Here is a 26,037-nt window from a genome sequence, read left to right on the forward strand (position 1 = left end):
TCTGGGTTAGCATTGTCTTTTACACTGTTTTGTAGCTTTTCATATGTTAAAAATGAGATAGAATTATTTCTATTTACCCACAAGAGAAATGAAATCTTGTTATCCATTAGCCAGTGGAGGAGCCTGCAGGATACTAGATTAGGTGAAATAATTTAAGCACAGGAAGGTAAGTATTTCATGTTCTAATGTACATACGGAAGCCAAATAAAGTGATCACATGAAAAGATAGTGTAGTGAACTGTTACCAGAGGTGAGGAGGGTATGGGGTAAAGAGAGACATAGAGGGGAGGATGGCTAATGGGCAGAATGTGCAGTACAGGGGACCAAGTTTCATTGTTGTGCAGCACAGCAGAATATCCATAGTCCGTAGCAATTGATTGACTCTCAGAATTCCTAGTAAAGAGGATTTCTGCATGTTCTCATCATGAGGAAACAGTAACTGAAGTGATGTTATGATCTCAGTGGCTTGGTATGATCTGCCTGATCAGGAGCACTATGCTTGTGAATAGAATCTTACGTTGAGCTTCACAAGTACATATGTGCAATTATTAAATGACAATTAGAAATAAAAGTGAGAATTCTTGCCAGCTGTGGTAGCTCAGATCTGAGTTTCCCAGGAGCCTAGTGGAGTAGGCATAAAATTCCTTTGATTCTCAGGAGTTTGATATTTTGGTTAGCTTGACTAGAATTTTAGGTGGAAATTTCTTATTCCAGGTTTCCAGAGTTGCTTTCCTGTGATCAGAGACATAGAATAGATTTGTGGAATCACCAACATGGTGTTATTTGTTGTTTTATGCAACATTTTTTTGTTTTTATTTCTGTTTTTCCTTTCCTTAATTTCATCTTACTTGACTAGTATTTGTACACTAAACTCCCATAGTGAAGCCTCTCTTTTCTAGAATGATCTCCTTCAAGTAAGTGAGCTTCTGCTGGGCTCAGTCACTTCCCAACATACTCCTTTGCTTTTTCACCTTTGAACATTTATTTCCAACATTCCCTGCCTAAAACAGTTTTCCTGTTCCTACCTGCAGGTCTGATTCAAGCCCTTCCCTCTCTGTGTTGATTTACATTGCTGTTCTGAGTTAAGTGCCAGGTCACTGTATGATCCAGTTTGTTCATTTCTTCCCTACTGATCATTCCAAGTAGAGCACAAAGCTCTCGAGATTTGGAATGCAGGGTTTAGAGGGAAGGAAATGATTTGGCTCCATCGAGTCAAGACAGACATTTCTAGACACGCAGTGATTTAGAGGTGGTATTTCTCATGGAGACTCTAAAAACCTAAGTACTACATTCCTCTCATGAGTTGAATTGTGTGCAACCCCCGTGTGTATTAAAAAACCCAACCCCTAGCATGATCCACCAGAGTGTGATCTGGTTGTGCAGGGATGATTTTAATCGAGGCCAATAGGACAGACTTTAATTTAAAATGAATGGTCTTAAAAGATTGAAGATTAAGTTGGGTATGAAGACATACTTGAGCAGAAAAGAATATGGCCACACATAAGAAGATGAAACTGTTATAAATCCTCAAGCTCCAGGAAAAGATAACCAGCTGCCCTCCCTACAGCTTCTGGGAGCACATCCTTCACATCTTCACCTCAGGCTTCTGGCTAGAGAAAGAATTGTTACTAGAGATCATTATCTAGTTGGTGTATTCAGTTATGTTTGGCCCAACAAATCAATAGGGTCTCTGGAATTAGTTCTCATGAGCAGTGTTAAATTTGCCTATGGTACCTGGATACTTACTTACATTTGTAAGTTTTCTAAGTGGAATGCTTGTGTTAGTACTTTGTGTCAGGGTTCAGGGGTTTGGTGTTGTCATCTGTAACAAGACTTTGCCTCCTTTTTCATCACAGTATATGTTCCAGCCTTGTGGGACTTTAATAATCTCAACCAACTCAGCCAGTCACATGTGCAGTGTGTTTGCAACTGTGTAGTCATTGTTTGAAGCCTAGTGTTACATATTTCAAATATTAGGTTGAGTAATTGGAACACAGATATTTAATGGCTTTGAGAGACCATTTATAAAGAGATTGATATATATGTGATAGGTGCTATACATTTACTTTTTCATTTCAGTAGTATCTATTGAGTGCCTTTTGTATGCTAGCCTCCATGTAAAGGGTTAGAGTAGTCAATAGAACCAATATAAAGCCTATTCCTGGGGTTCCCAGTCTAGATTATGAAACCAGTAAGCATGAGAGCACAGAATATAGGTTTAGCCATCAAGAGAGACAATCCCTGGAAGGGCTACCTGGGGTCAGTGAGTAGTGTGGCGAATCTTGACATGTCAGTGGTAGCCAGTCAAAAACGTAAGCAAAAAGAAGTGCAAGCAGAATGAGGTGTAAGAAAAAAGGGGACATTTAGAGAACTGGGAAGTTTAACTCCCATCTCAGGGCTGGAAAATGTATTGAATAGAAAGTTTCTTATATCCCTGGGAAATTGTGGCTTTTATTCATCATTGTCTTCAGTGGTGTACCTGTGAGTATATAAGAGGGATTAGAAAGCAGAGGCCCTTTGGGCCACCAAATCCTTCATGACAAGGATGACTTGAGATCACTGTATCACAAACTCATGGCAAGTGAGACACTCCTGGATACTATATACCTAATCAATTGAGAGCTGAAATGACCAGGGTCTTTTTGTCCTGGGTGTCTCAAAAGATGCTAGCTTCGATATGGTTCCAATAGGACCATGGAGATAAGATGGCATGGTGATTCATGCAGTTCTTTCACCCTGACTTATCAGCCCATAAACCTATTTTATGCTGTCTGGATGTAATTTTTCCTAGACACATCTTCTAATCTCCATCTCAGAGTTTGATACACAAGGGCCCAGAAGCAGTCAGATATTGATGTAGGGGACAATTAATTCAATCAGACCTGAGATAGACACAATACATACATAGAAGTTAGATACAGAGACATATACACATGAAGACACTGACATGCACAGAGAAGACATAGACACACAGATGTTAGACACAAATATATCATATACTCAGAGATATTCACATAAAGACCGTCACACATAGAAACATACATATAGACAGACATATGCACACATTGATGTTACCCTTGGACACATACACATCTACACATACACACATGCATATATACATACACACTTTCTAGAGGACAGGATGTTGCTAAACTCATTGACATTCTGTTTGCTCACAGAGGCACTTGCTCTTTCTAGACATGTAGTTTGTTTACTTGGGGATGAAGAAAATGGCTTTCACAAATTTTTTTAAGTTTGTTACACACACACACACACACACAAAAATAATACCTAAAATTTTTTCTAGTTAGGTTCAAAGACCTCTTTATATGGAATATGTTTTACTTGCAGACATTTTCTTATCTCAGGGCAGTTTATGGGACTGTATCTGTCTAAAGGCTGAGCAAATAGAAACCTCAGGTTAGGATTCATATTGTCTTATTAAATCCCTCATTTGTTTTTGATTTTACATGATGGTATTTCACCCTGACATTATTATTGCTAGGACCATTAGCACTGAAACACTATTTTAAAACACATTTGGAATCTGATAGAACCATCAAAGGAGCCTAATCTCATTTACCAAGGAGGAGGCTCGTGAGCATGATGTCAGCACACTGCACTGGCTCAAATACTGGATCACAATATGCTAGTGTTGGACTCTGCTTCCATTAGTGGTCTATAATGTTGGACATGTCACTTTGTTTGAATGTCAGCTTGTTTACTGCAGAATCAGGATGACAATAATTACCATGCTAGCTTCCAGTATCTACTAGGTACTGCTTAAAGAGTGTCACATGTCTTAACTCATTTGTTCTTTATGGCCTCTGGTGTAGCTATGTGCTATTTCACATTGGGGCAATTGAAGTATGTTAAAAAGATCATACCATTAATAAGGATGCAAGAACTAGCCCTATATTTGGTCTAGAGTTTTACCCTGTGTTCTTCTCTTGTCAGCCTCTTGCTTGTTCAGGGAATAGAAGCAAAGCAGATGAAGGCAGCTGCCATTGTTATTCTTGTGATCATTGTTGTTATAACATTTTTTTTTTAATGCACAAGACAGAGCAATAGGTCTTTGAGGTTCCATTTTGCTTATTCTTAGAATTATAACATTTAAAGTAACTATTTAATTTTGCTTTTTAAGTGTTTGGATTCATGCAGCCCAATATTCCCCAGATCATAGGGAATATTACATGCTTTCCCAGCTAGGAAACCAAGGAGAGTTGTACACTCTGAGAGCTGAATTCTGAATAACAGTGGAAACTATATGGCCTGGGGGGAAAACATGGAGAATGCTTTACTCCATGTAAGATGGAGGTCAAGTGAATTTTATTTATAACACATTATTAGGAAAACGATCCCCAAATTCTGTGAATGTGGTCAGTTTTAAATTTCCTGTTTTTCATTTCTCATTTTACTAATTATCCTCTGCTCCCCATTCCAAACACTCAAAGGCCATCATCAATATGGACTATGGTTGCTGTGGAGTCTGAAAAGCTGTACCAGAGGCAGCTGGTTACCATGTAGCTCCACATATTATACTCCACGGCCACTGTTGAAGACTGAGCCATGGACCATGAGTAACTGCAGAAAGGTAAGAAAATCCTTTCTTCTAGTGAAGAATATAGTATGTTTACTTGGGGCTATTTGGCTCTCAGGCCACCTGTCACTTTAGTCAATGTCTTAGTGTGTCCTCAGTGACTAGGGCCTCTTATATACAACCTGTCCCTGGAAAGCTAGAGGCTCACCTGAAAAGCTTCACACACATTAGTTAATGAGCCTTTGTACTCACCCTAAGGTGGGTGCTATTTAGCCTCACCTTGTGAATAAGGAAGTGAGCACATTGAGAGACTACAGCTTTCTTCAGGGGTATGTTGAAAGAGCGACAGAACCAGGGCTTGAGCGGAGGAGGTGCTCTTGGACTGCACTCTGACTCACCACAGCAGCCTCTGGATCGAGTTATGATAAGCTCCTAGTTCAAAGTTGGGAGTTGTTTTCAGACTTTCAGTTTGACAGAGCAGCCAGTGTCTACCTGGGCAAGCCACTTAATGCCTCTCTTTCCTCACAGATAAAATTTGAGAATTGGAGCAGGTTACACTCTGAGAGTCTGTAACCCCAGGCTCTGAGGGAGACTCATCGGTCAACAATTCTAGACAAGATTACTGCCCAAACTTCTTGCAGATTTCTAATTTCTTAGAGAAACAGAAATTGTAAAAAGTGAAAGCCTGTCACCGTTTACTATGGAAGTGATGAGGTATGGTGAGAATTAAATAACCGCTAAATTCTTTACATGGTCACGACCCTTCAATCACCCAAAGTGAAGGAACCCCAGTTCCAGAAACTGGTTAGGAGCATTGTGACCCACAACAAATATGGATTTCCACATTTGTAATCTAGGTTGTGTAGCAATGCTCCATCAATATTATCCAGCATGAGGCCTAAGCCCTAAGGCGGTGGACATAGGACCTGAAGGCATGAGTCATAGACTTTAGAGAGAAAGTCTGTATCTACAACAGCATTTTCAAGTAGTGCATGTGTTTTGTGAGCAAATGAGTACACTTAGTATTTAGGAAGTGTACATCCTTTGCAGATACTATTTCGTTCACAGACTAGGAGTTAGGGTGTGTGTTCTCAAATGTTTTAACTTATGTTAAATTGCAGACTAGCAATTATGGGACAAATGTTTGGATGACCTTTATTTATAGTTTATTTACTATGAAGAAATATGGAAAGGAATTTTATAGTGCAGACAGCATTATAAAATTCAGAATGCAGACAGCTGTAACCAGACATTATCACTATGAATACCAGACTTCAGTTTGCTAGCTTCTTCCTTTAAGTCAGGTGTACAATCCATGGAATGGCCTCCTCCTGACTGATCTGCAGCTGTAGTGAGAATACGTATGGTAACAAGCAGTCTAGTTTTTGCCAGTCTTTTTCTGCAGAATTACCTTGCTGGAGATGGTGAATGAACAAGGGTGAGCTGGAAAACAGCACCCACTCTTCTAAATCAAGGTGGGGTCAGGCCGACCCACATGTGGTTTTACTTCCCTCCACCATGGGTCGGCTATATCATCGTCCTCCATCCATTTAGAGATAAAAACGTACAACAGTGCCCATTTTCACACAAACACTTCTAGGTGTGCCTGGGATGTGCCTTCAAATCCGTGTAAATGTCTGGCGGTTAACAAAGGAAAAAGGAGCAAGGAGGCCTTCCTGGCCTCCAAGCTGTCAGCTTACTGTCTCCTTCCCCCAATTGCAAACAAATGGATTCCCATTTCAGAAAGCTGCAAAACATTGAACTTGACAGTAGGGAGCATCTTCTGAGACAATCTGCTTCTCCATCAGCTCCTCCCCATAGTACAGTTCCAGCCTCTTTTTAGTTTTTCTCACAGAGGAGAGCATTGATAAATGGCATCTGTCTAACTGGTGGGTTTTTTTTTTTAAATCTACAAATACCTTGCATATAACAGTTTCCTTCTGTGATTTTTATCCCAAAGCTTGATGAAGTTTAAAACTGTGTGAGTTTTGGGTAGGACATCCTGTGATTTTCCTGGTTTGCTCAGTTAGAGAAAAAGTGGAGGCCAGAAAAACGTGGTATGTGGGTGAGGACTGGAGTGTCTGTTACCCGCAGAGAGCATTTTTTAAGTCCGGGGAATTTGTCAAATAAGTGCATTTATCAAACAAACAAACTTCATCGGTTTTTTGGGGGGGGATAATTAAAAACTTCAATTTGTTTTCTTAAAGTGCATCCAGGGCATATTCAGGAATCACCTGCAGGCGCTTTCCATGTGTACCTCTGCCGATATTAAAGCAGAAATCATGTGGTGTTTTTTGTTTGTTTGTTTTATTTTTTTGTTGTTGTTTGGTTGTTTGTTTTTGTTTGTTTTGTATGTGTGTGTGTGTGTGTGTGTGTGTGTGTGTGTGTGTGTGTGTGTGTTTTTCGAGACAGGGTTTCTCTGTGTAGCCCCGGCTGTCCTGGAACTCACTCTGTAAACCAGGCTGGCCTCAAACTCAGAAATCCACCTGCCTCTGCCTCCCAAGTGCTGGGATTAAAGGCGTGCGCCACCACAGCCCGGCCTGACTCTTTTTTTTTACTTTTTAAATTTTAAAACAATTTAAAGGTTGACTTCTAAACAAATGTGTCCATGACACTGTCCCTACCCCCTGTGTTAGGCAAAGCGTCCAATGACACTCTCATTATGAATGGCCTTGGAAGGTGGATCAGACAGCAGGGGCCCTGAAAACCGACCTTCTGAAATATCTCACATGGCAAGGGATGAAGGAATGGCTCAAAGAAGATTAGAGAATGATAGTTCTGTACCTTTCAGTCGTACAACCCTAAGCTTCACAGAGCTGAGAGAGCTTTGGCAGATGTTCTTAGCTCAAGAGCTCATGATGCCCGACTTCACAGCTGAGGATGATGACTAGGTAGGGGTCAGCACGAGCCAAGCTACTTTGCTGTTTTCCCACAATCCCCCCCATGATACGAGGTAAATGAAATGCTTTATATGCTAAGTCCCTCTCTTACCTTAGGACATAATAAAGCTGGTTGAAGCAACCGACCATCCAGGAGAACTCATGGAAGGATGGGAGTGATGGGCAGATGGTGTCCATGGGGACAGAGGTCCAGGAGAACTTCAATAGACTGATTGATCTACTTTTACCAGTTTCTGTAATTTCTGTTACAGCAACAATTCCTGTGTCATCTCCCTAGTTATTAAGCATAACTATAGGGAGCCTTATCCAGGAGGATCAAGTAATTTAAGGCTTACGTGGGACCGTGAAAGGGCACATGGCCAGGTACAAATGATCCTGAGGGTGTTGGAAAAATCTATTTCAAGATTCTCAGGGTGTAGGGAAGAGTATGCTAATAGTATGTTTGATCAGAATTTTAGGAAAAACCTCTTACATCTGTAGTAATAAGAGAATTCTCTGGGTGGTTCCTTCCTTAAACTAAGTGAGAAGACTGTTTGTTCAGCTCTGATATGCTACCTGCTCATGTTCTGCCCATGACACTTATATCTTGCATGGTGCTAGTCTGTGTACTGGCCTCCCAGTGCAGTTTTAGTGCCTGTCCCAGTATCTATGTCTCAGACTTTTTTTTTTTTTATACCTAGAGCCAATAGCAGAGCAAGAGTTAAAAAAAAAAAAGTTCACTGAACTAAGCTGGGTTTTCCTTTAGTCAGCAGAAAATTGCTACCCTCCAAGGGCTAGAGTTAATTGGGGGATACTTTTGGATCAGACATTCTCAAGAGCTGCAATTTTGTGAAGTCCACAAAAATTGCCTACTTCCTCTAAATAGGGACTGCTCCTTATAGAGATATATAAACCTGCCTCCCACGAAATCCCAATTTAATACCTGTTAACTTAATATATGCTAGGCACTGCACTGAGCACTTAAGGTTCATATCCTCACAACGGCCCTTTTGAGGTTAAAGAGGAAGAAAATGAGTTCTGTAGTTACACAAGCTCTCCGCAGCCAAGCAGCTGGCAAATTCATACACACTGAACCTTAACCCTAATCTGTGCAAGCCCAGAGTCTTAAGGCTGGAGTAAGTGTGAGGTGAGAAATGCACATCATAGTTTTTTTTATCATCTTAAGCACGTTTGCAATATTATCATCATCATCATTATTACTTAGTTGAATTGAACTGAATGTCTGGGGAGGGGGAAAGAAATTGGAATAATGTGCTTTGTAGATAGGTAGAAGAGCCATCTAGGAATCTGGATAGCTAGGAGGCAAAGTGGATGAAAATAAGCCTCTTGGGGAGAGAGGAAGGAGGTACTAGCAAACTATTAAAAAGAATGGCACAGAGAAGGAGGCAGAGACCTAGTTTTGAAAGGAGGAAAGTGTGTGTGTGTATGTGTGTGTGTGTGTGTGTGTGTGTATTCATGCATGGACATGCTCAGAAGGTGGTGATACTTTATTACATTAGCAGACACCAGTTCAGGACACATTGAGGCAATGGTTGTGACGGCAGAACAAAACTTCAAAGCACCAAGATAGTTCACAGCATCTTTCAGCCAAGGCTGCATCTTTCTTCATGACTCATTCTTCCTTCCTTTCTTTTTTTCTTTTTCAAGGGAAAGGAGTTCTCTGCTTAATGAGTCAGCATTGGATTTTAGAGGATTCACTTAGGTCTATTTGAGCTCTTTTTACACGCTTCATTTCCTAAGGGTTTGGCTTTGCCCTGAGAAGTGTTGGCTCTGATGAAGTTTTGACTCTATCCCATTTAGCACAAGCCTTCTCCAGGAGCTTGCTCTGTTCTTGGTAACTCAAAGCGTGAGATGAAGAAAGAAAACCTTGTGAATTGTTAGTGATCTTTACTGGGTTATGGGCTACAGGCAATTAATGTTGATACTTTTCCCAGAGTAATTCCTGGGCCTCTATGGAGTGTCTGAAATAGGGAAGGAAGCAGCTGTATTGATGGATAGGTCTATATCTATCATCAATAAAGGGACTGACCCCAAGCTCTTTTTTTCTTTAAATTTTATGTATTCTTCTCTCATACATCACATCCTGACGACAGTTGTCTCTCCCTCAAATCCTCCTATACCCTGTGCCAAATCTGGACCTGCCATTTGGGGGTTATACGTCTTTAAAGCAGTGGTTGTCAATGTATGGGCCTCAACCCCTCTAAGGCTCTCATATCAGCTATTCTGCATATCAGATATTTACATTAAAATTCATAATAGTAGCAAAATTACAGTTATGAAGTAGCAATGAAATAATTTCATGGCTGTGCATCACCACAGCATGAAGAACTGTATTAAAGGATCACAGCATGAGGAAGGTTGAGAACCACCGCTCTGAAGACATATTTAGCTCATATCTAAAGGCAGACCAAGAAATAGGTTTATCATAAATTTTCGGGGAAATTGCATACTATAGCATATACTAAGAGACTGGCACCACGCCTGATGTGGTGACTTTAATGAGACCCATTGACTCACGTATTTAAGCACTTTTCTTAGTTGGTGACAGTGTTTGGAGAGGGTATGGAACATTTAGAAGGTGCCACCATAGTGGAGGAATTACATCACTGGCATTGGGCTGTAAAGCTGATAGCATCACCCCACTTCCTATTTTCCCTCTGTCCTTCCTGTATTGTGAATAAAGGTGTGATCAGGCAGTTTCCTGCTGGCAGAAATGCCTTCTCTGCTTTTATGGACTTTAGCTCTCTGGAACCATAAACGAAAACAAGTTTGTTAAGAAGTTGCTTTTGGTTATGATAATTTTATCACAAACACAGAAGAGTAACTAAAATACCATCTCTGGTATATTGATTGCACCAAACAGATGTAAGCATTAGAAAACTGTATCTCACTCAAAGGCAGGCTCAGGGTATTGGCTACACAACAGTTGGATTTCCCTTGTTCTCCTGCTCTGCTCTGTTTTCCTTTTCTTTCTACCTTCCTTATTCCCTTCTATATGTGTTTATGGAGCAACCAGCTAGAAATACCACAGTTTATACAAACCTCATTATGTTCTGACTTATCACAGGATCCTCTGTCAGGACAACACTGCTCATTCTCTGCCGTCATCTTACTTGCCAAAAGGACTCCCTGCCCTCTTTGTTGTAGTTCCTAAGACATTACTATGTTCAGGGCTTCTGGTGGTTTGATCTGAGTAGTAAGAATGGCTCCCAAAGGTTCATATACATGAATGCTTAGTCATGAGGGAATGGATCTCTTTGATAGGATTAGAAGGATTAGGAGGTGTGGCCTTGTTGGAGGAAGTGCTTCAAAAGCCCACACAAGACCTACTCTCTCTCTCTCTCTCTCTCTCTCTCTCTCTCTCTCTCTCGCTCTCTGCCTCTGTCTGTCTCTCTCTTTATCTCTGTCTCTCTGTTTCTGTCTCCTTTTTTTCCTCTCTCTGTCTGTCTTCTCTCTCTCTCTCTCTCTCTCTCTCTCTCTCTCTCCCTCCCTCCCTCCCTCTCTCTCTCTTTCTCTCTCTGCCTATGGATCAGAATGTAGTTCTCAATTATTGCTCCAGTACCACCATTATAAGAATGGACTAACCCTCTGAAACTGTAAGCAACCTCCCAATAAAATGTCCCCCACCTCCATTCTCTTTTAAAGAGTTGCCTTGGTCCTATTGTCTCTTTATAGCAATAAAACAGTGCCTAAGTCAGGGATACTGAAATTTCTTCATCTCATTAAGGTACTTAAAATACACATATCAGATTAAATAACAATGTCAAATAGGTTCTAGAACCCAATAGGTTCTACCTTCTGAAGAATCTGTAGACACAATGGAGACCTGCTTCCTTTGCTAGTATAGCCACTTTTTTCTATTCAGGACAAGCACTATGATGGTTTGAATAAGAATGGCCCCCATAAGCTATGGGATATTCTATTCATAGATTCCCTTAACTTTGCTCATGTTACTACTTGGTTAAGAAATTTTAGGGAAAACTACAATGAGTAGGAAATAAGCACAAGGTCATAGACCATAAGGCTTAGGGATTGGGAGGAAGTTCCTTGTTTCCCTGACTGCTATTGAGGCCATCTTTGTGCTCCATATGATTATCCTTACAATGCCCCCCACCTCTGTTGTCAGAATGATTATCTTTGACAGGTATGGGGATTGAGACATACAGGAACTAAAAGTAGCATCCTTAGGCCACAAGGAAAACAAGAATCACAGCATTTGTTTGAACTCAAAGCCTCATCCTTCTTTTTTTCATTTTAAGGAATCTTCTCTTTTCTGATGCAGAATATTCAGCATTGCCAAGTGTCCTCTTGGAGTTTGTCTTAGACACTGTTGTATTGCTATGAAGAGACACCATGATCAAGACAACTCTTGTAAAAGAAAGCATTTAATTGAGGACTCCCTTAAGTTTCAATATTGTTAAAGTTTCAAATATTGTCCAAAAGCCTTGGACAAATCTTTTGACTGCCATTACCTCCAGGACTTTCGAAATTGCTGGTTTGGCCCCACTCGCGCACGAGGTACTAAGCTCCTGCTTTCAGCGCCTGCAGTGAAGATGTCCCACCCATCCCCAGCAGCCAAGCCCTCCAATTCCAAGAACCCACGAGTCTTCTTTGACGTGGACATCGGCGGGGAGCGAGCTGGACGAATTGTTTTAGAATTGTTTGCAGATATTGTTCCCAAAACTGCAGAAAATTTTCGTGCATTGTGTACAGGAGAAAAAGGAACTGGTGCCACAACTGGGAAACCTCTCCATTTTAAAGGATGCCCTTTCCACCGAATTATTAAGAAATTTATGATTCAGGGTGGAGACTTCTCAAATCAGAATGGGACAGGTGGAGAAAGTATTTATGGTGAAAAATTTGAAGATGAAAATTTTCATTATAAGCATGATCGAGAGGGTTTGCTGAGCATGGCAAATGCAGGCCCCAATACGAATGGTTCTCAGTTCTTTATCACAACAGTTCCAACTCCTCATTTGGATGGGAAACATGTGGTATTTGGTCAAGTAATAAAAGGACTCGGTGTGGCAAGGATGCTTGAAAAGGTAGAAGTGAATGGTGAAAAACCTGCCAAACTCTGTGTCATTGAAGAATGTGGAGAACTGAAGGAAGGGGATGACTGGGGAATATTCCCCAAAGATGGCTCTGGCGATAGTCATCCAGACTTCCCCGAGGATGCGGATATAGATGTAAAAGATGTAGATAAAATTTTATTAATATCTGAAGACTTAAAAAACATTGGAAATACTTTTTTCAAGTCTCAGAACTGGGAGATGGCTATTAAAAAATATGCAAAGGTTTTAAGGTATGTGGATAGTTCAAAGGCTGCTATTGAGAAAGCAGATATACCCAGACTGCAACCTATAGCCTTAAGTTGTGTACTGAATATTGGTGCTTGTAAATTGAAGATGTCAAATTGGCAGGGGGCAATTGACAGTTGCTTGGAGGCTCTTGAAATGGACCCTTCGAATACTAAAGCACTATACCGAAAAGCGCAAGGATGGCAAGGATTAAAAGAATACGATCAAGCATTGGCTGATCTTAAGAAGGCACAGGAGATAGCCCCAGGAGATAAAGCTATCCAGGCAGAATTGCTTAAAGTCAAACAAATGATAAAGGCACAGAAAGATAAAGAGAAGGCTGTGTATGCAAAAATGTTTGCTTAATAAGGACTAAACTCTCCTTAACTATTAAACATTGATTATAAAAAGGACAATGTATATTACTGTCCACACGATCCCTGATGTGTTCCCCTTGATCTTTGTCATTGTTTACATAGCAGTGCTGACATAGGTTCCTTCTTAATAAAGTGTTGGCGAAATAAAAAAAAAAAAAAAAAAGAAATTGCTGGTTTGGAAAGCCGAAGTATTTAAAATTTGAAATTTCTTACTTTTCAAGGTGCCACTTCAATTCTGTTTACTGGTTTGTAAGTAGTAAGATTTCTGAACTATAAAACTTCCCAATGTTTAATCATTACATCAGAGTTTAAAATATATGGATCTGAGGTTAACTCAGTTGTACTGAGCATACATGGTATGATTGAGGCCCCAGATAGAATTCAAGCAACCAAACCAAACCAAACCAAACCAAACCAAAAACTCAAACAAACGAGCTAATAGTCACAAAAGAAAAGGCCTTGACCATCTCTAAGAATTGGCATTCCCAGATTCAGAGAACAAAGCAGGTTTTGTCCATGACTATAACTATAGCACAATGCCTGGTACAGGAAACAGTCAGTAAATACTTATTCAATGGAGACTGAACAAAGAGAAATTCTGATTATCTTTAAAGGCATAAACTTAAGGGCATATACTTTATCATAAACTTCTAAGTAGGGGGATGCAGGGTGTTTTATAGTCGTCACACACATTAAAGTGTAATTAAGGTATTGTGAAAACATTTACCATTTCAGTCTGTAGCTGTCCTCAAGGCCTGAATGCCAGGCCTAAGTGCCTCATATGAAAAGTGAAATCGCATTCTCAGTACAGGTTATGGTTCTTTATCATGGAAACCAGTTACTGTTTTGTGCAGAGATGTTTCTATGTGTTAAATTTGATTCCAGGTGATATTTTTTTCTAATAGAAACCATGCATATTTTCTTTCTTATTTGCAAAACTTTGATTCTGAAGGAAATATAATCCTTATCTTCGATGGATCCCAGGATGGTAGTGCTGAGAGGGCCTCCGTGATCAAGTGGCATTAGCTAGCTTGATCACGACTTCCTTTATGACTCCCTTCCCTGTGGCATCATTATCCTGTCAGGTTGACAGGCTCAGTCGACACATACTGGGTTACTGGAGGGAGCAAACAAAATGCTGATATTTGCACTGCTTTTTGTCAATGAAAATATTACACAGACTATACCATTTCTCATTCCACATGAGAAACAAGTGTGATACATAGGTGGTAAAAAAAAGCTAGCCATCACTGTTTTATTGTCTTGAGTGGTCAGCACAGGTCATCTTTATCCAAGCAAGACTGGCTCTTTTATGACCCTGTTTAAGCTTCTTCATTGAGCTCCACTTACTGTAGGAAACACAGTCTAAGTACCTTTAGGACTGGAGGCCTCCATGGGTGTGGCCTCTGCCTGTTCTTTATGGCACCTACTTCTTGTCCTTTCCTTTGTTATGAAACATGTTCTCTTTCCTTCACCTGGATGAATCCTACTTTTATGCTTCATCATTCAGCATGGGCTCTACCTCCTCCATGAATAAGCTGCCTTGAGGCCTCAAGTTCCCTTGGAACCATTGCTGTTTTGAGGTCTTCCCTTAATAGGTAACATCTTCAAGATGGGGTTTTGTGTTCTGTTCATTCTGAGCACTGATATCAGCAGCCTGCAGGGCCTGAAGATGCCTGCCTGTTTCATTTTTACTGCTTCAGAATTAAAATGTAAATATCCTCTCTGCTTTAATTTTTGTGCAGAAACCTAACAGTGGTTGACGGTCTATTATATAAAGACTTTACGGCCTTGGTGGGAGAGAAGATCCTTGGTCCCATGAAGGCTGGATGCCCAGTGTGGGGATATTTGAGGGTGGGGAGGTGGGAGTGGGGGGTAGGTGGGGGATATCCTCATAGAAGCAGGAGGAGGGGGGATGGGATAGTGGTTCCTGGGCTGGGGGGGGCGCAAGGGGATAACATCTGAAATGTAAATAAAATATCCAATAAAAAAAAAAGACTTCATGGAGTTTAGGCAGGGTTTTGTGGTCTAAGGGGATGTCTAATTATTTAGGTGTTAAGAAACCAGAAAAGGCTTCCTTCTTCGGACTTGATGGATGAGGTTTCCTCAAAGCTGTTGTTTGTACCTTTTAGAATGAATCATCTACTCTTTCAGATGACATGTTTAGAAGGTACATTTTGTTGCTTCGTTTTCTCTCCAGCTCCACAAAGTTGAAATCTATATGTACAAAGTAATTTTAGCCTTCCCACAATGCTATTTTCATTTCTGTTGATATCAAAATGTTACTGGATCAATCCTAACTTTCTTGGTGAAGAAGTGGCCCAGGCTCATATCCAGTGAGTCTAACAATTAGGAAGCATGGTACTCTGTTGTAACTGACCTATCAGGAGAAGAAAGGGAAAAGAAGGAAGATACACCAGGATACGCCAGAAAAGGCATGGTAGTAAGAGTTATTACTCCAAAGACACCCGAACATGGCCTCCAAATCTGGACTTAATGTCTGCGGATGCTGGTGAGCTTTGGTGTGCTTTTGCTTTATGAATTTAAAAGTTAGTATGGACAGAGCCAAAAAGCAGCTTTAGGGAACTAGCAGGAGATAAACCAATCTTTAGAGAGCATGTCGAAATAGCAGCCCTTAAAACAGGACCAGGGTGCCTGTGATGCTTTGAAAGCTCCATCAACTCAATGAAAACATGGCTGTCTTAAAAGGCGACACCTTTCACTCTGGCCATTTTAAGTGAATATAAAAGAAAAGTTGAAACTGGCAATCACGTGCTGTCAGTGTGCATGGGTCTTGTTGGTGCACAATAAAGTGGGTGTTCTGCTCTGCTTTTAAAGAGAGGACTCTGTGGCCCCAACACTCCCCTTAAATAAGGACTCTCAGATTCTTTTATTTTTGTTGGTTCTCAGAAAGATCTTAGGACTGAGCAAAGAGATTAGGGATAGCACAGGGGGTGGGGAGAGGGAGAGGGAGAGGGAGAGGGAGAGGGAAGAGACTGAATACCATTCCTGGAATTAGGAGCTCCCCCTCCACTGTTTATCTCCCCACATCACTCAGCTGTTCTCTGTTGCACAGAAATAAAAGTTTAGTTTAAGAAGTATGTTAGAACAAAGCTGAAGAAATTGCCTGGAATTTCCTTCATTTTCAGCCATCTGGCTTTCATTGCTGACTCTGTTCCCCTCCTCCACATACATTTCCCAAATCTTTTCAACACACACTGGCTGAGCTATCAAATGCTTATAATTAATAACAGTCATACTTTTTTTTAAAAGTAGTTCTTTCTGGTTTTCTTTGGCTGCTCATGTCACTGCTATTAAAAGCCAGGGAGATAGTAACTTATTTATTAAGACTTAGCTCAAATCTAATAGAATTTAAGTCTTGAATTTAAAAATATCATGCTCTCCTGGATATTATGACTATTGTTTCTCAGCTAAACTAAAAGATGACCATGTATTTCTCTGAGTGATGATTGTGATTTTATTTTATTTTTCTTCATTTTTTAATTTTTGAGGCAAATTTGGGTGCTCAGGTGCCTTAGGCAGGCCTGGAACTCACGATCCTCCTGATTCAACATCTGAGTTTTGGGATTTTAGACATGTGTTTTTATACCTGGCAGAATGTGTGTGTGTGTGTGTGTGTGTGTGTGTGTGTGTGTGTGTGTGTGTATGTGTGTGTGTAGTGGGGATATAGGATATTGAACTCAGGGCCTTATGCATGTTAGTCAAATGCCCTGACGCTGAGTTACACCCCAACACAGATCCTATTATTGTTTTGTTATTGGCAGAGTCTTACCCTGTAGCCTATACTGACCTGGAACTCATTATGTAGGCCAGGCTTGTCACAACTCCGTGGCAATCTACTTGCCTCAGCCCTTAAGTACAGAAGTTGGAGTTGTGACTCACTATACCACTATACTGCACTATACTATAGCACTCTTAAATGTAATCCCATTTTCATGAAGAAAATGAAGACCTAAAAATGTCTGTAGCTTTCCAAATGTTAGTGAAAAGTGGCCAAAGAGGCCTGAACCACAGTCTGCATCTACTTGCTCATCCTTCTGAGTGTCCCAAGGATGAAAAAGCTTCATAGTGAGCGGTGTTAAGTGAAAACTTGAACCTTCTGAGCAATAAATGCAATAAGATCTTGTTCACAAATATCAGAGCCTGTTATATTTGTGCATGTTCACAAACCTATAGAAATTCATGCAAAGTAGTCTTGAAGCATATATACCAAGCTACCAGCATGTCTCTCTCTGGGCAAGAAAGGGTTGGAAAAGTGACTAAGCTGGTTACTGTGGGGACAGGGAGTGGTGGTGGGGAGTGGTTACCTTTCTGCCCAGATTACTACTGCTGTGCTTGAGGAGTTCTAAAAAAATCTTTTGTTTTAAGAATTTTGTGCCTGAATGCACTATAATCATATCATTTCTACCCTTCTTTCTCCCTCCAGTTCTTCTCATGTCCCCTTACCTCATCTTGAATTCATTACTCTTCTATAATTATTATTGTTAGATTGTTTTACACACACACACACACACACACACACACACACACTCACTCTACTGAGCCTAAGTTAGTGTTGCTTGGATGTACATGTGTTTAGAACTGACCACTTAGGATTGGAAAACCTGTCAGGGGTTTCATCCCTAGAGAAAGCTGATTCTCTTTCCCTCAACATCTATTGATTGCCTGTAAGCTCCTCACCCAGAGGGAAGGCCTTATGAACTTTTCTACCATATATAATTGCATGTTGGCTGGTATGGTTACTGTGCAGATCACATGCAAGCAACTATACTTTTGAGAGCTCATGGCGGCACCATCCCTGACATTTATCACAGCATCAAAGACACTACCTCACAGTAGCCATTTTGCTCCTCTGGGTCTTCCCATCTTTTTCCCTTCTCTTCCTTGATATTCCCATGAGTTTAGAGGATATGTCTCTTCATGAACTACTTAGATACTTAGAACACCCAGAAAGCTTTGCTTTTTAATAAATTGGGAACAGACACTGACTTGTTTCCCACAATGGCTCTTGGCTTCTTTAAAAGAATCTTCTCGGAGCCAACCTCACTCACTGATGGCACACTGGGGAAGATGATTATAGCCTCTGAGATTCAAATTGCTTAGTGTTAAATATGCACAAAAGAGTTTCCTTCTCTATGATAATAACTCCTTTCCTATCAACTTTGAAGAAAGCTCTCACTGATGGCTTATAAGAAAAAGTGCATCCAATGTTTTATGGCCAATTTTAGGGAAGGTTGGAGTAAAAATTTATCTTCCACAGTCTGACTCCTGTCCTCCCAGAACCAACCTTTCCATTGGCCATCACTAACAGCCACTCAGCCTTTGTCCTTGTCCCTTCCATCAACATTTACCTTGTATCCTTCTTTACTTTGGGTATACTTTTCTGTATACAAGTGAGAACATAAATGCTATAATCATATTTATACTTTAGTTTGACAATTAAGGTCTTGAGATTATGAGAAGGAGTCTAATAATGGGATTTTAAATGTCACCTGAAAGACAGAAGAGAGGGATAAAGAGGATAGCACTAACAGTGCTGCCTTTGGGCTCTCATTCACAGCATGGTCTAAACCTTGCTAATTACAAACACAACCTCCAGGTGAACAATCACCTGCCACCTGTTGGTTCCTAGATCATAGCTATCAAGAGAAAAGAATCAAAACACAAAGCTGAGAGCAAGTAAAAGAAGGCTGCTAGGCACTAGGCTAGAAGGTCAACAGGGCTGGGTCTCATCCTACCTGTCACCATCTAGCTATGTAGCCTTAGCAAGTTGACTGTTCTCACTGTTTCCCCATGAATGAAATTACTGGACAAGTCAACATGAGGTTGCCATGCCCCATGCAAATATCCAGTGATTATTCATTATCCCATAGGCAGAAGTTTCACACAGCTATCAGCTCTTCTGTGTGTTGTCAACTGCTGTCCTTTATCTCCTGCTCATTTGCCATCATTAGGAAATAAGTGTCTTTTTAGCACATTCCACTGCTATGATGAACTGAGGCAAGGCCAAGGAGTCAGTACTTGAATTGGGAGAAAATCTAGCCACCTCAATAGAAAGTATTGTTTTTTAAAAGTTATTTCAAGAGGATAAGCATTGTACACATGCATACATATGTACTCAGAAATATATACAAAGGGTGAAAAAGGTCCTTCCAGCCTGGAATTTGCCTCTCCTGACATGAATGACCAGGCCTGAAAGCTGCATATGGGAACACTGGCAAAAGTCAGACATATGCTTCTGATACAAACTCAGTTTCACACAGAAGAAACCAGAAGGACCATATGTGGATCTCAGAAGCTGCTCCAGAAAGACAGAGGCCTTTGGTGCACTGAATGCTACAGCATTAGTCGCTGTATAGGTGAGACTGGTAGCTTCCTCACTGGCAATCATGAGCTCTGACAACTCCCCAAGGAGGGAGGCATATCTTAACCCAAAGTCTCTTCACAGACACCAAGAGTGAAGACTTGTTGCCTAGGAATGCTGTGGTTTTCGTTTTTTACAAAAGAAGCATGTGGATTTCAGCAAAGGCCTGCCAAGAGATTAAAAGCTGTGGAGAAAGTTTGGACCCATCATAAGGTACATCAAAACACACAGGGAACACAGAAGCTTGCTGAAGAATGGTGAACTGAAGATCTAAATGACCTCTGGCCTGAGGTTGTAAAGGGGAAGGGCACATGACTACATCTCTAACAGACAAATGTATATACATCTTACTCCAAGGGGATCAGGAAGTAAGGGCTGCTCTGAAGGCATCCCAAAATAGTCCACAGGAGACTCAATTTAAAAAGAGCAGAGTAAATTAATCTTATCTAAATTAATATGAGTTAGCCTTTTGAGAATGAGAAATACTTGTGTCATGTTACTATTATTATTACATTATAACATTATAATTATACCATTATTATTATAAAATAATAATAATGTCTACTCAGAGAAAGAATAGATTCAGTGGATACACATGCCATCAATTTTCTCCCAATCCAAGTACTTGGATTGCTTCAGCTCATCATAGCAGTGGAATGTGCTAAAAAGACACTTATTTCCTAATGATGGCAAATGAGCAGGAGATAAAGGACAGCAGTTGACAACACACAGAAGAGCTGATAGCTGTGTGAAACTTCTGCCTATGGGATAATGAATAATCACTGGATATTTGCATGGGGCATGGCAACCTCATGTTGACTTGTCCAGTAATTTCATTCATGGGGAAACAGTGAGAACAGTCAACTTGCTAAGGCTACATAGCTAGATGGTGACAGGTAGGATGAGACCCAGCCCTGTTGACCTTCTAGCCTAGTGCCTAGCAGCCTTCTTTTAATATGGGAGACTATCATCAAGTAGAGTTTGTACTTTTTTCTAATCAACTAAAGTCCTAGGGTCACACACTCAGACAGTGAAGAGCTTGAGAGTTGAGAAATTAGTTGGCCCAGGGACACATGCATATAGCAGTCATGCTACAAGCTTGCTTGGGATTTAACACTCTGGCTCTAGCTTCTCTTTGTCTGCTTCTCTCTGCCCTTGACTCTGTTTTCCTGGCTGTTGTTCTGATGGGTTGGGTGCTGTTCCAGGCAAGTGGCTGGCTTTGGAGGATGTGGCACAGTTGGCCAAGGTCACTTCTATATTTGAAGGGGAAAGTTCAGTCTTAGCATTCAGATCAATACATGGAACAACTATGGTGACCAGAAAGTCACCATGAAGCTGTGTCACATGACTGGAGAAGGCCTGAATCTGTTTCTTTCAAGTCCAAAAGTAAGGAATATACTGGGCTAGCTGAGAAAGAAGATAATCAGCACACAGGCTTTATCAGCAAGCTACTGTTAGCACCTGAAAACAGTACAATGACTCTTATATTTTGCAGAGAAATGAGAACTATTCAGAAGCATGATTCCTTTCATATCTAGGACATGACCTTATCCAATAACATTCCTCAATGAAGCTGTAGATTTGCAAGTTTGGCTTTAGTTCCTCAAACATATCTCATCCAAACCAGAATTGTACAGGGGATTTGCTCCAAAAAAGTATCTAAAAGGCAAATTTCCTGAGACACCATAAAATCATGTGGACCAAAACAGTGATTGGATTGATTAGCAAAGACTCAAGGTTGGGCGATAATGAGACACAGGCAAGGCTGAACAATGAAATGCTCTAATTGATTTTACGCATGTGGAATGATACACGCATGGCCCTAAGCATGCTAGAATGAATCTGTATGCTGTGTGCACACACAGATTTCACAGTGGGTCAATTATACCACCCAGATGCTTCAGTACCTTATACTTTGTGATTTGAAAGCCAGTTTATTACTATATGGTTCAAGGCTTTGGGATAGAAGCTAAAATGTAGCATAGATCATGAAGTTTGTGGTCAGTTCATTTTCACTTTAGGGGAAAGCAACAGAGAGCTACATGCACATAACGCCCATGCCATAAATTTGCTCAGTGCATGGAGCCTCTGGACTATATGACCATTGATTGGGATAGAATTCCAGGGCCCTGCTTTCAATTAAATTTAAGTGGATTTGACTAGAAGTTTGAACTGACGCTAATTGGTTTTCAAAACACTGGGTAACAATAAGCATTCCTCTGTTACCCATAGAGAGATGCACCCAGTTCAGCACATGCTCCTGGTTGGCAGGGGCAGCAACACATCCCTTACCTTGCTGGGCAGGGATCCAAGTTACAGGATTTCAGGAGCTGTAGGGGCCGTCGGCTGGTCACACACAGGTTCTCATCAGCAACCTCCCGGGTCTGTTTGTTCAGGCAGCTTACCACAGCCTCCTGGACACCTGTGTACAAATCACACTGTCAGGCCAGAGTGCAGAGTGGGTGTGTGTTGGGGTGATGAAGTGTAGACAGGCAGCTGGTGGGAGGTCTCTGATCTGTGGGACTCTCACTCCACATTAGAGGCTACGGTTTGAAGCACAGCACTGCCAATCTTGTTAAGCATCACTTGATCTAGGCCTGGGAGTATAGCTCAGTGGTTGGGTGATTGCTCAGCATGAACAAAGCCTTGGGTTTGTACTCAGGCACCATGACTCTTTGAAAGTAATTATTCCTCCAGAAAGGAGGAATTCATGAGCCTGTGACCTCTCTCCGTAAACCTCTTGAGGAGGACAATTTTCTGAAAATATAGGTGGATAAAATGCTTTAAGAATGCTACCAGGCATCATTTTTTTTTAAAAAAAGAAACTAGTAATTAGGCAATATGAATTGCTACATACCAGCACTCTATGAGACAAGCCAATTTTATGAGTATATCATCTCACAATTTTCATGGATACTTGCTTCCTCATATTGTAACTTTTTTTTTTTTTGGTGTTTATGTAACTGTGGTACAAACTGCTCCGAGTATGTAAATAAAACATGAGACAGAAAGAAGGAAAAATAGAAAAAAAAAAAGAATACATTTGTTTACAATTTTACTGCCTTTCTTTTTCCTGATGATCCTTGAGCCATGAGAGATGAGATTGTGACAGAAATATCACATTCAGAGCTGAGCACCCACACAGTCTTTCTCCCTGCATATTGACCAGCTTTGAGTCTTTGTATTAACTGGCATCTGCTGGAAAAAAAGCAAATTTCTGATGAAGGCTGAAAGAATCTCTGATCTACGAGTAATAAACTTTTCTGTGAGACACTAAAAAAAAAAAGAATGCTACCAGGCAGTGCAGCAACTCTTGAAATTAGTGTTGAAAATGATAAAATACTAAAAAAATAAATCTACCACATGATCCAGCTATACCACTCCTTAGCATATGCCAAAGGACTCAGCATCCCAGTTCACAGATACTTGCTAGCTCAGCCATGCTCATTGCTCCTTTATTCACAATACCCAGGAAGTGGAAACAACCTAAGTGTCCTTAACTGCTGAAGGAAAGAAAATGAGGTGTGCATACAGAATGGAATACTATTCAGTTGTAAAGAATATCATGAATTTTGCAGGTGAAAGAACACAACTAGAAAAGATCATATTGATTAAAGCAACCTACACCTAGAGAGAAACATAACATGTCCATTCTCATCTGAAGTTCATACATTCAAATCTTCAAATGTGAGTATATAATCTGGAGTAACTGTTGGACCAGGACAGGGATCGTTGCCAGCGTAGGGAAATGGGGGAGAAATTGAAGGGGCACATCAGGGTACAAGTAATTTAAGGAGAACATGGAAAAATGGGGGGATTTAATTAGGAAGCAGGGAGATTAATACAGAAAAAGGAGGGAGGGTAAAATAATAATGATGTCTGAAAAAGTCAATGAATTATTAATATCTACCTAAAATTATGACACACACACACACACACACACACACACACTAAATGAAAATTCTCATCAGGGCTGACAATGCTTCCCTAAGTATTCACAGAATATTTACAAAAATCCAAATACCAGGCATGAGAAACCCCAGTTTGAATTGGTCAGGGTTGTCCAAGAGACTCCCCAAACAGGCTATTGTGGTCTACTTGCTTGATTCGTAGACGTTGAAAACAACATGAGATGATCTCAACCAGTTCTGGTATGAAACCTCCTCCCTGGGGACTTTTCATGGAAACAAAAGGCAGTATACAAGCTTCAAAAGGAGGGAAGTAATAGATAATGCTACTCCGCCATGATGCCCATGAACTAAAACAATGATCAACATAAGCATGGTAATCCTAGGAGTGCAATAATGGTACATGTGCCATGGTAGTAACCAAGAGTTCTCTAATTGGACTGAAGACCTGCTTACCAACAATAAAGTCAACAGCAAAGCCATGCCTGATACTAGAAAACCCCGTCAATTAATGGGGGCTAGTAAAATCATAGATTTGGTAGAGAACCTGTTAGTGCCATATAATTCCTAACTATGTTCTAAATTTTTATCCTTCTACCCACAGACAGGTCTCACACCTCATCAAAGAAATGTCTCCTTGCAACAGATAGAGATCATCACAGAAAATCACAGCCAATCAAAATGTGTGGTGCCCAGCCCCAGTTGATACATCTCAAACATATCACTTGCATCTAAGGCTCAGGAATCATAGTGAAGATGGGACAAAAAGATTATAAATCCCAGAAGAACAGGAAGTTTGAGACATTGTCTCAGAAATATCAGAGAAACTATACACAAAGTCTTATCAACATGCCTAAACTTTACCTGAACAAGACTAACACCAATAGCCATGCTAACATGAAGAAGAAATCTAATAGGCTCTCAACCCTAGACAAAGAATTACAGGTAACTAAGGAATGCTAAGAGCAAGAGAACTAGTCTTTCCTAGGGAAAAGACCCCAAATGAATTAATACCAAGTGGTATTCAGCCTTGAAATTATAAACATATGAGTAATATTATATGAACTGAGCAGGCTGTGTTTATATGTTTAGAAATACACACATACACACACACAAGCATACACATACATATTTCATATGTATGTATATATATACATATTTCATATATATATATATATGTGTGTGTGTGTGTGTGTGTGTGTGTGTGTGTTAAAGAAATAGAAACCATGAATTTGAGGCAGATCAATGAAAGATGCATGCAAAAAGTTGAAGGGAAGGAAGGGTTAATGGTGTAATTATATTTTAATATAAAAAAATATTAAGAAAATGCTATCAGACTATATAGTCACTGAGGGTAAAACATGATAATTTAGTGTAGAAGGAGCAGAACAGAATAACAGTGTAACCATTAACAAAGCAACAAATGAAAAGAGAACCTAAGAGATCCAATACCCAACATTATATTTTAGTGGAAGGATACTTTAATGAAGGAGAGATATTTAATGAAAGAGGGGTATGACATCACATTTTAGTGTCCAGCATTCTGTAAGCTGCTCTGTTTCTGTGTCTTTACATCAGAAACTCTGTTCCTGCTGGCTTTATTTTGATTCTGTTTAATTTCTTCAGTAACTTAGGGCAACTTTGGAAGTTGAAACAATACATAAAGTGCCTAGTGACTATAGCCATAGAAAAGAATATTCCCATAAACACCTGCACAACCTAGATGGTGTTAGCATAGTGTTTTGAGCAGTGACTGACAAGGGTTACTGGGTAGACAACTCAAGATGGTTCATAGGGTACCCTGTGGAGATTTTCATGGAGCAATCACCACTTAAATGAGTCCACTGAACAGACATTTTATACTATTGCCTGGAGTTTCAACATCTAACATATACAGTGTCCACTATGGCCCCGGTATTGTAGCTAATTACTTAGCATGCATCATCCATTCTCTCTACGTTCCTATGAGGCAAGCACTATTTAAACCCTAGTTACAGAAATGGAAACTGGAGCTTAGAAGCATGAAAAGACTTTCCTGAGGTCACTTGGTTGCTGAATGGTGAAGCTGAGTATGCCTGAGGCTCTAAGAACTCACTGACAGCATTAACACTTAAAAATACCGGGAGGCTGTCATATCTGCTTCCATAGACATCTTCAGAAATAACCTAGACATTTGTCTGGAATCATTTCAGCAGCATGCAGTTTAAGGGAAGTGGCAAGACATGACATTCTTGCTTATTTGCTTTCAGTCATATACAGTTATATATGCAAAGATACCCACATCTAAAGATATAGCTCTATTCTTAGAACTTTGTATATAGTTATAACTGATATATGGATATCCATTCTCTCTCTCCTCTCTCTCTCTCTCTCTCTCTCTCTCTCTCTCTCTGTCTGTCTCTTCTGTCTCTCATATTGTTTCACCAAATGATACCTAACAGAATAGAAATACCTACTGCTTGTTAGTTTTCTTCTTATCTACCCTTGATTTCTCTGAGTCTCTCAAGAGAATGCTTCCCAAGTTGATGTTACATTGACCTAGGTCACCAAGCAAGGGCATCATTTAATAAGTGGCACTGTAAAGTGGAGAGGAGACTTGCTGGTGGCTTGCAAGACAGTTGGATTGC

The 26,037-nt window shown here is 40.3% G+C and overlaps 1 protein-coding gene and 1 pseudogene across 3 annotated transcripts in view; one reads left to right on the forward strand and one right to left on the reverse strand.

Annotated features, from left to right (window-relative positions):
• Adamtsl1 (ADAMTS like 1) overlaps positions 1–26,037 on the reverse strand; it is a 359,587-nt gene that overhangs the window by 122,434 nt on the left and 211,116 nt on the right. For both annotated transcript variants that reach the window (XM_028773326.1, XM_028773328.1), the window contains one exon: positions 21,795–21,924. In XM_028773326.1, coding sequence (XP_028629159.1) covers positions 21,795–21,924 — 130 coding nt within the window. The remainder of the gene's footprint in view (positions 1–21,794; positions 21,925–26,037) is intronic.
• Positions 11,953–13,272, forward strand: LOC114625964 (annotated as a pseudogene). Its single transcript, XR_003712159.1, has one exon. The product of XR_003712159.1 is annotated as a peptidyl-prolyl cis-trans isomerase D pseudogene (transcript).

Source organism: Grammomys surdaster, unplaced genomic scaffold, assembly GCF_004785775.1.
Source record: "Grammomys surdaster isolate TR1022 unplaced genomic scaffold, NIH_TR_1.0 225, whole genome shotgun sequence".
In the NCBI taxonomy this organism is placed as follows: domain Eukaryota; kingdom Metazoa; phylum Chordata; class Mammalia; order Rodentia; family Muridae; genus Grammomys; species Grammomys surdaster.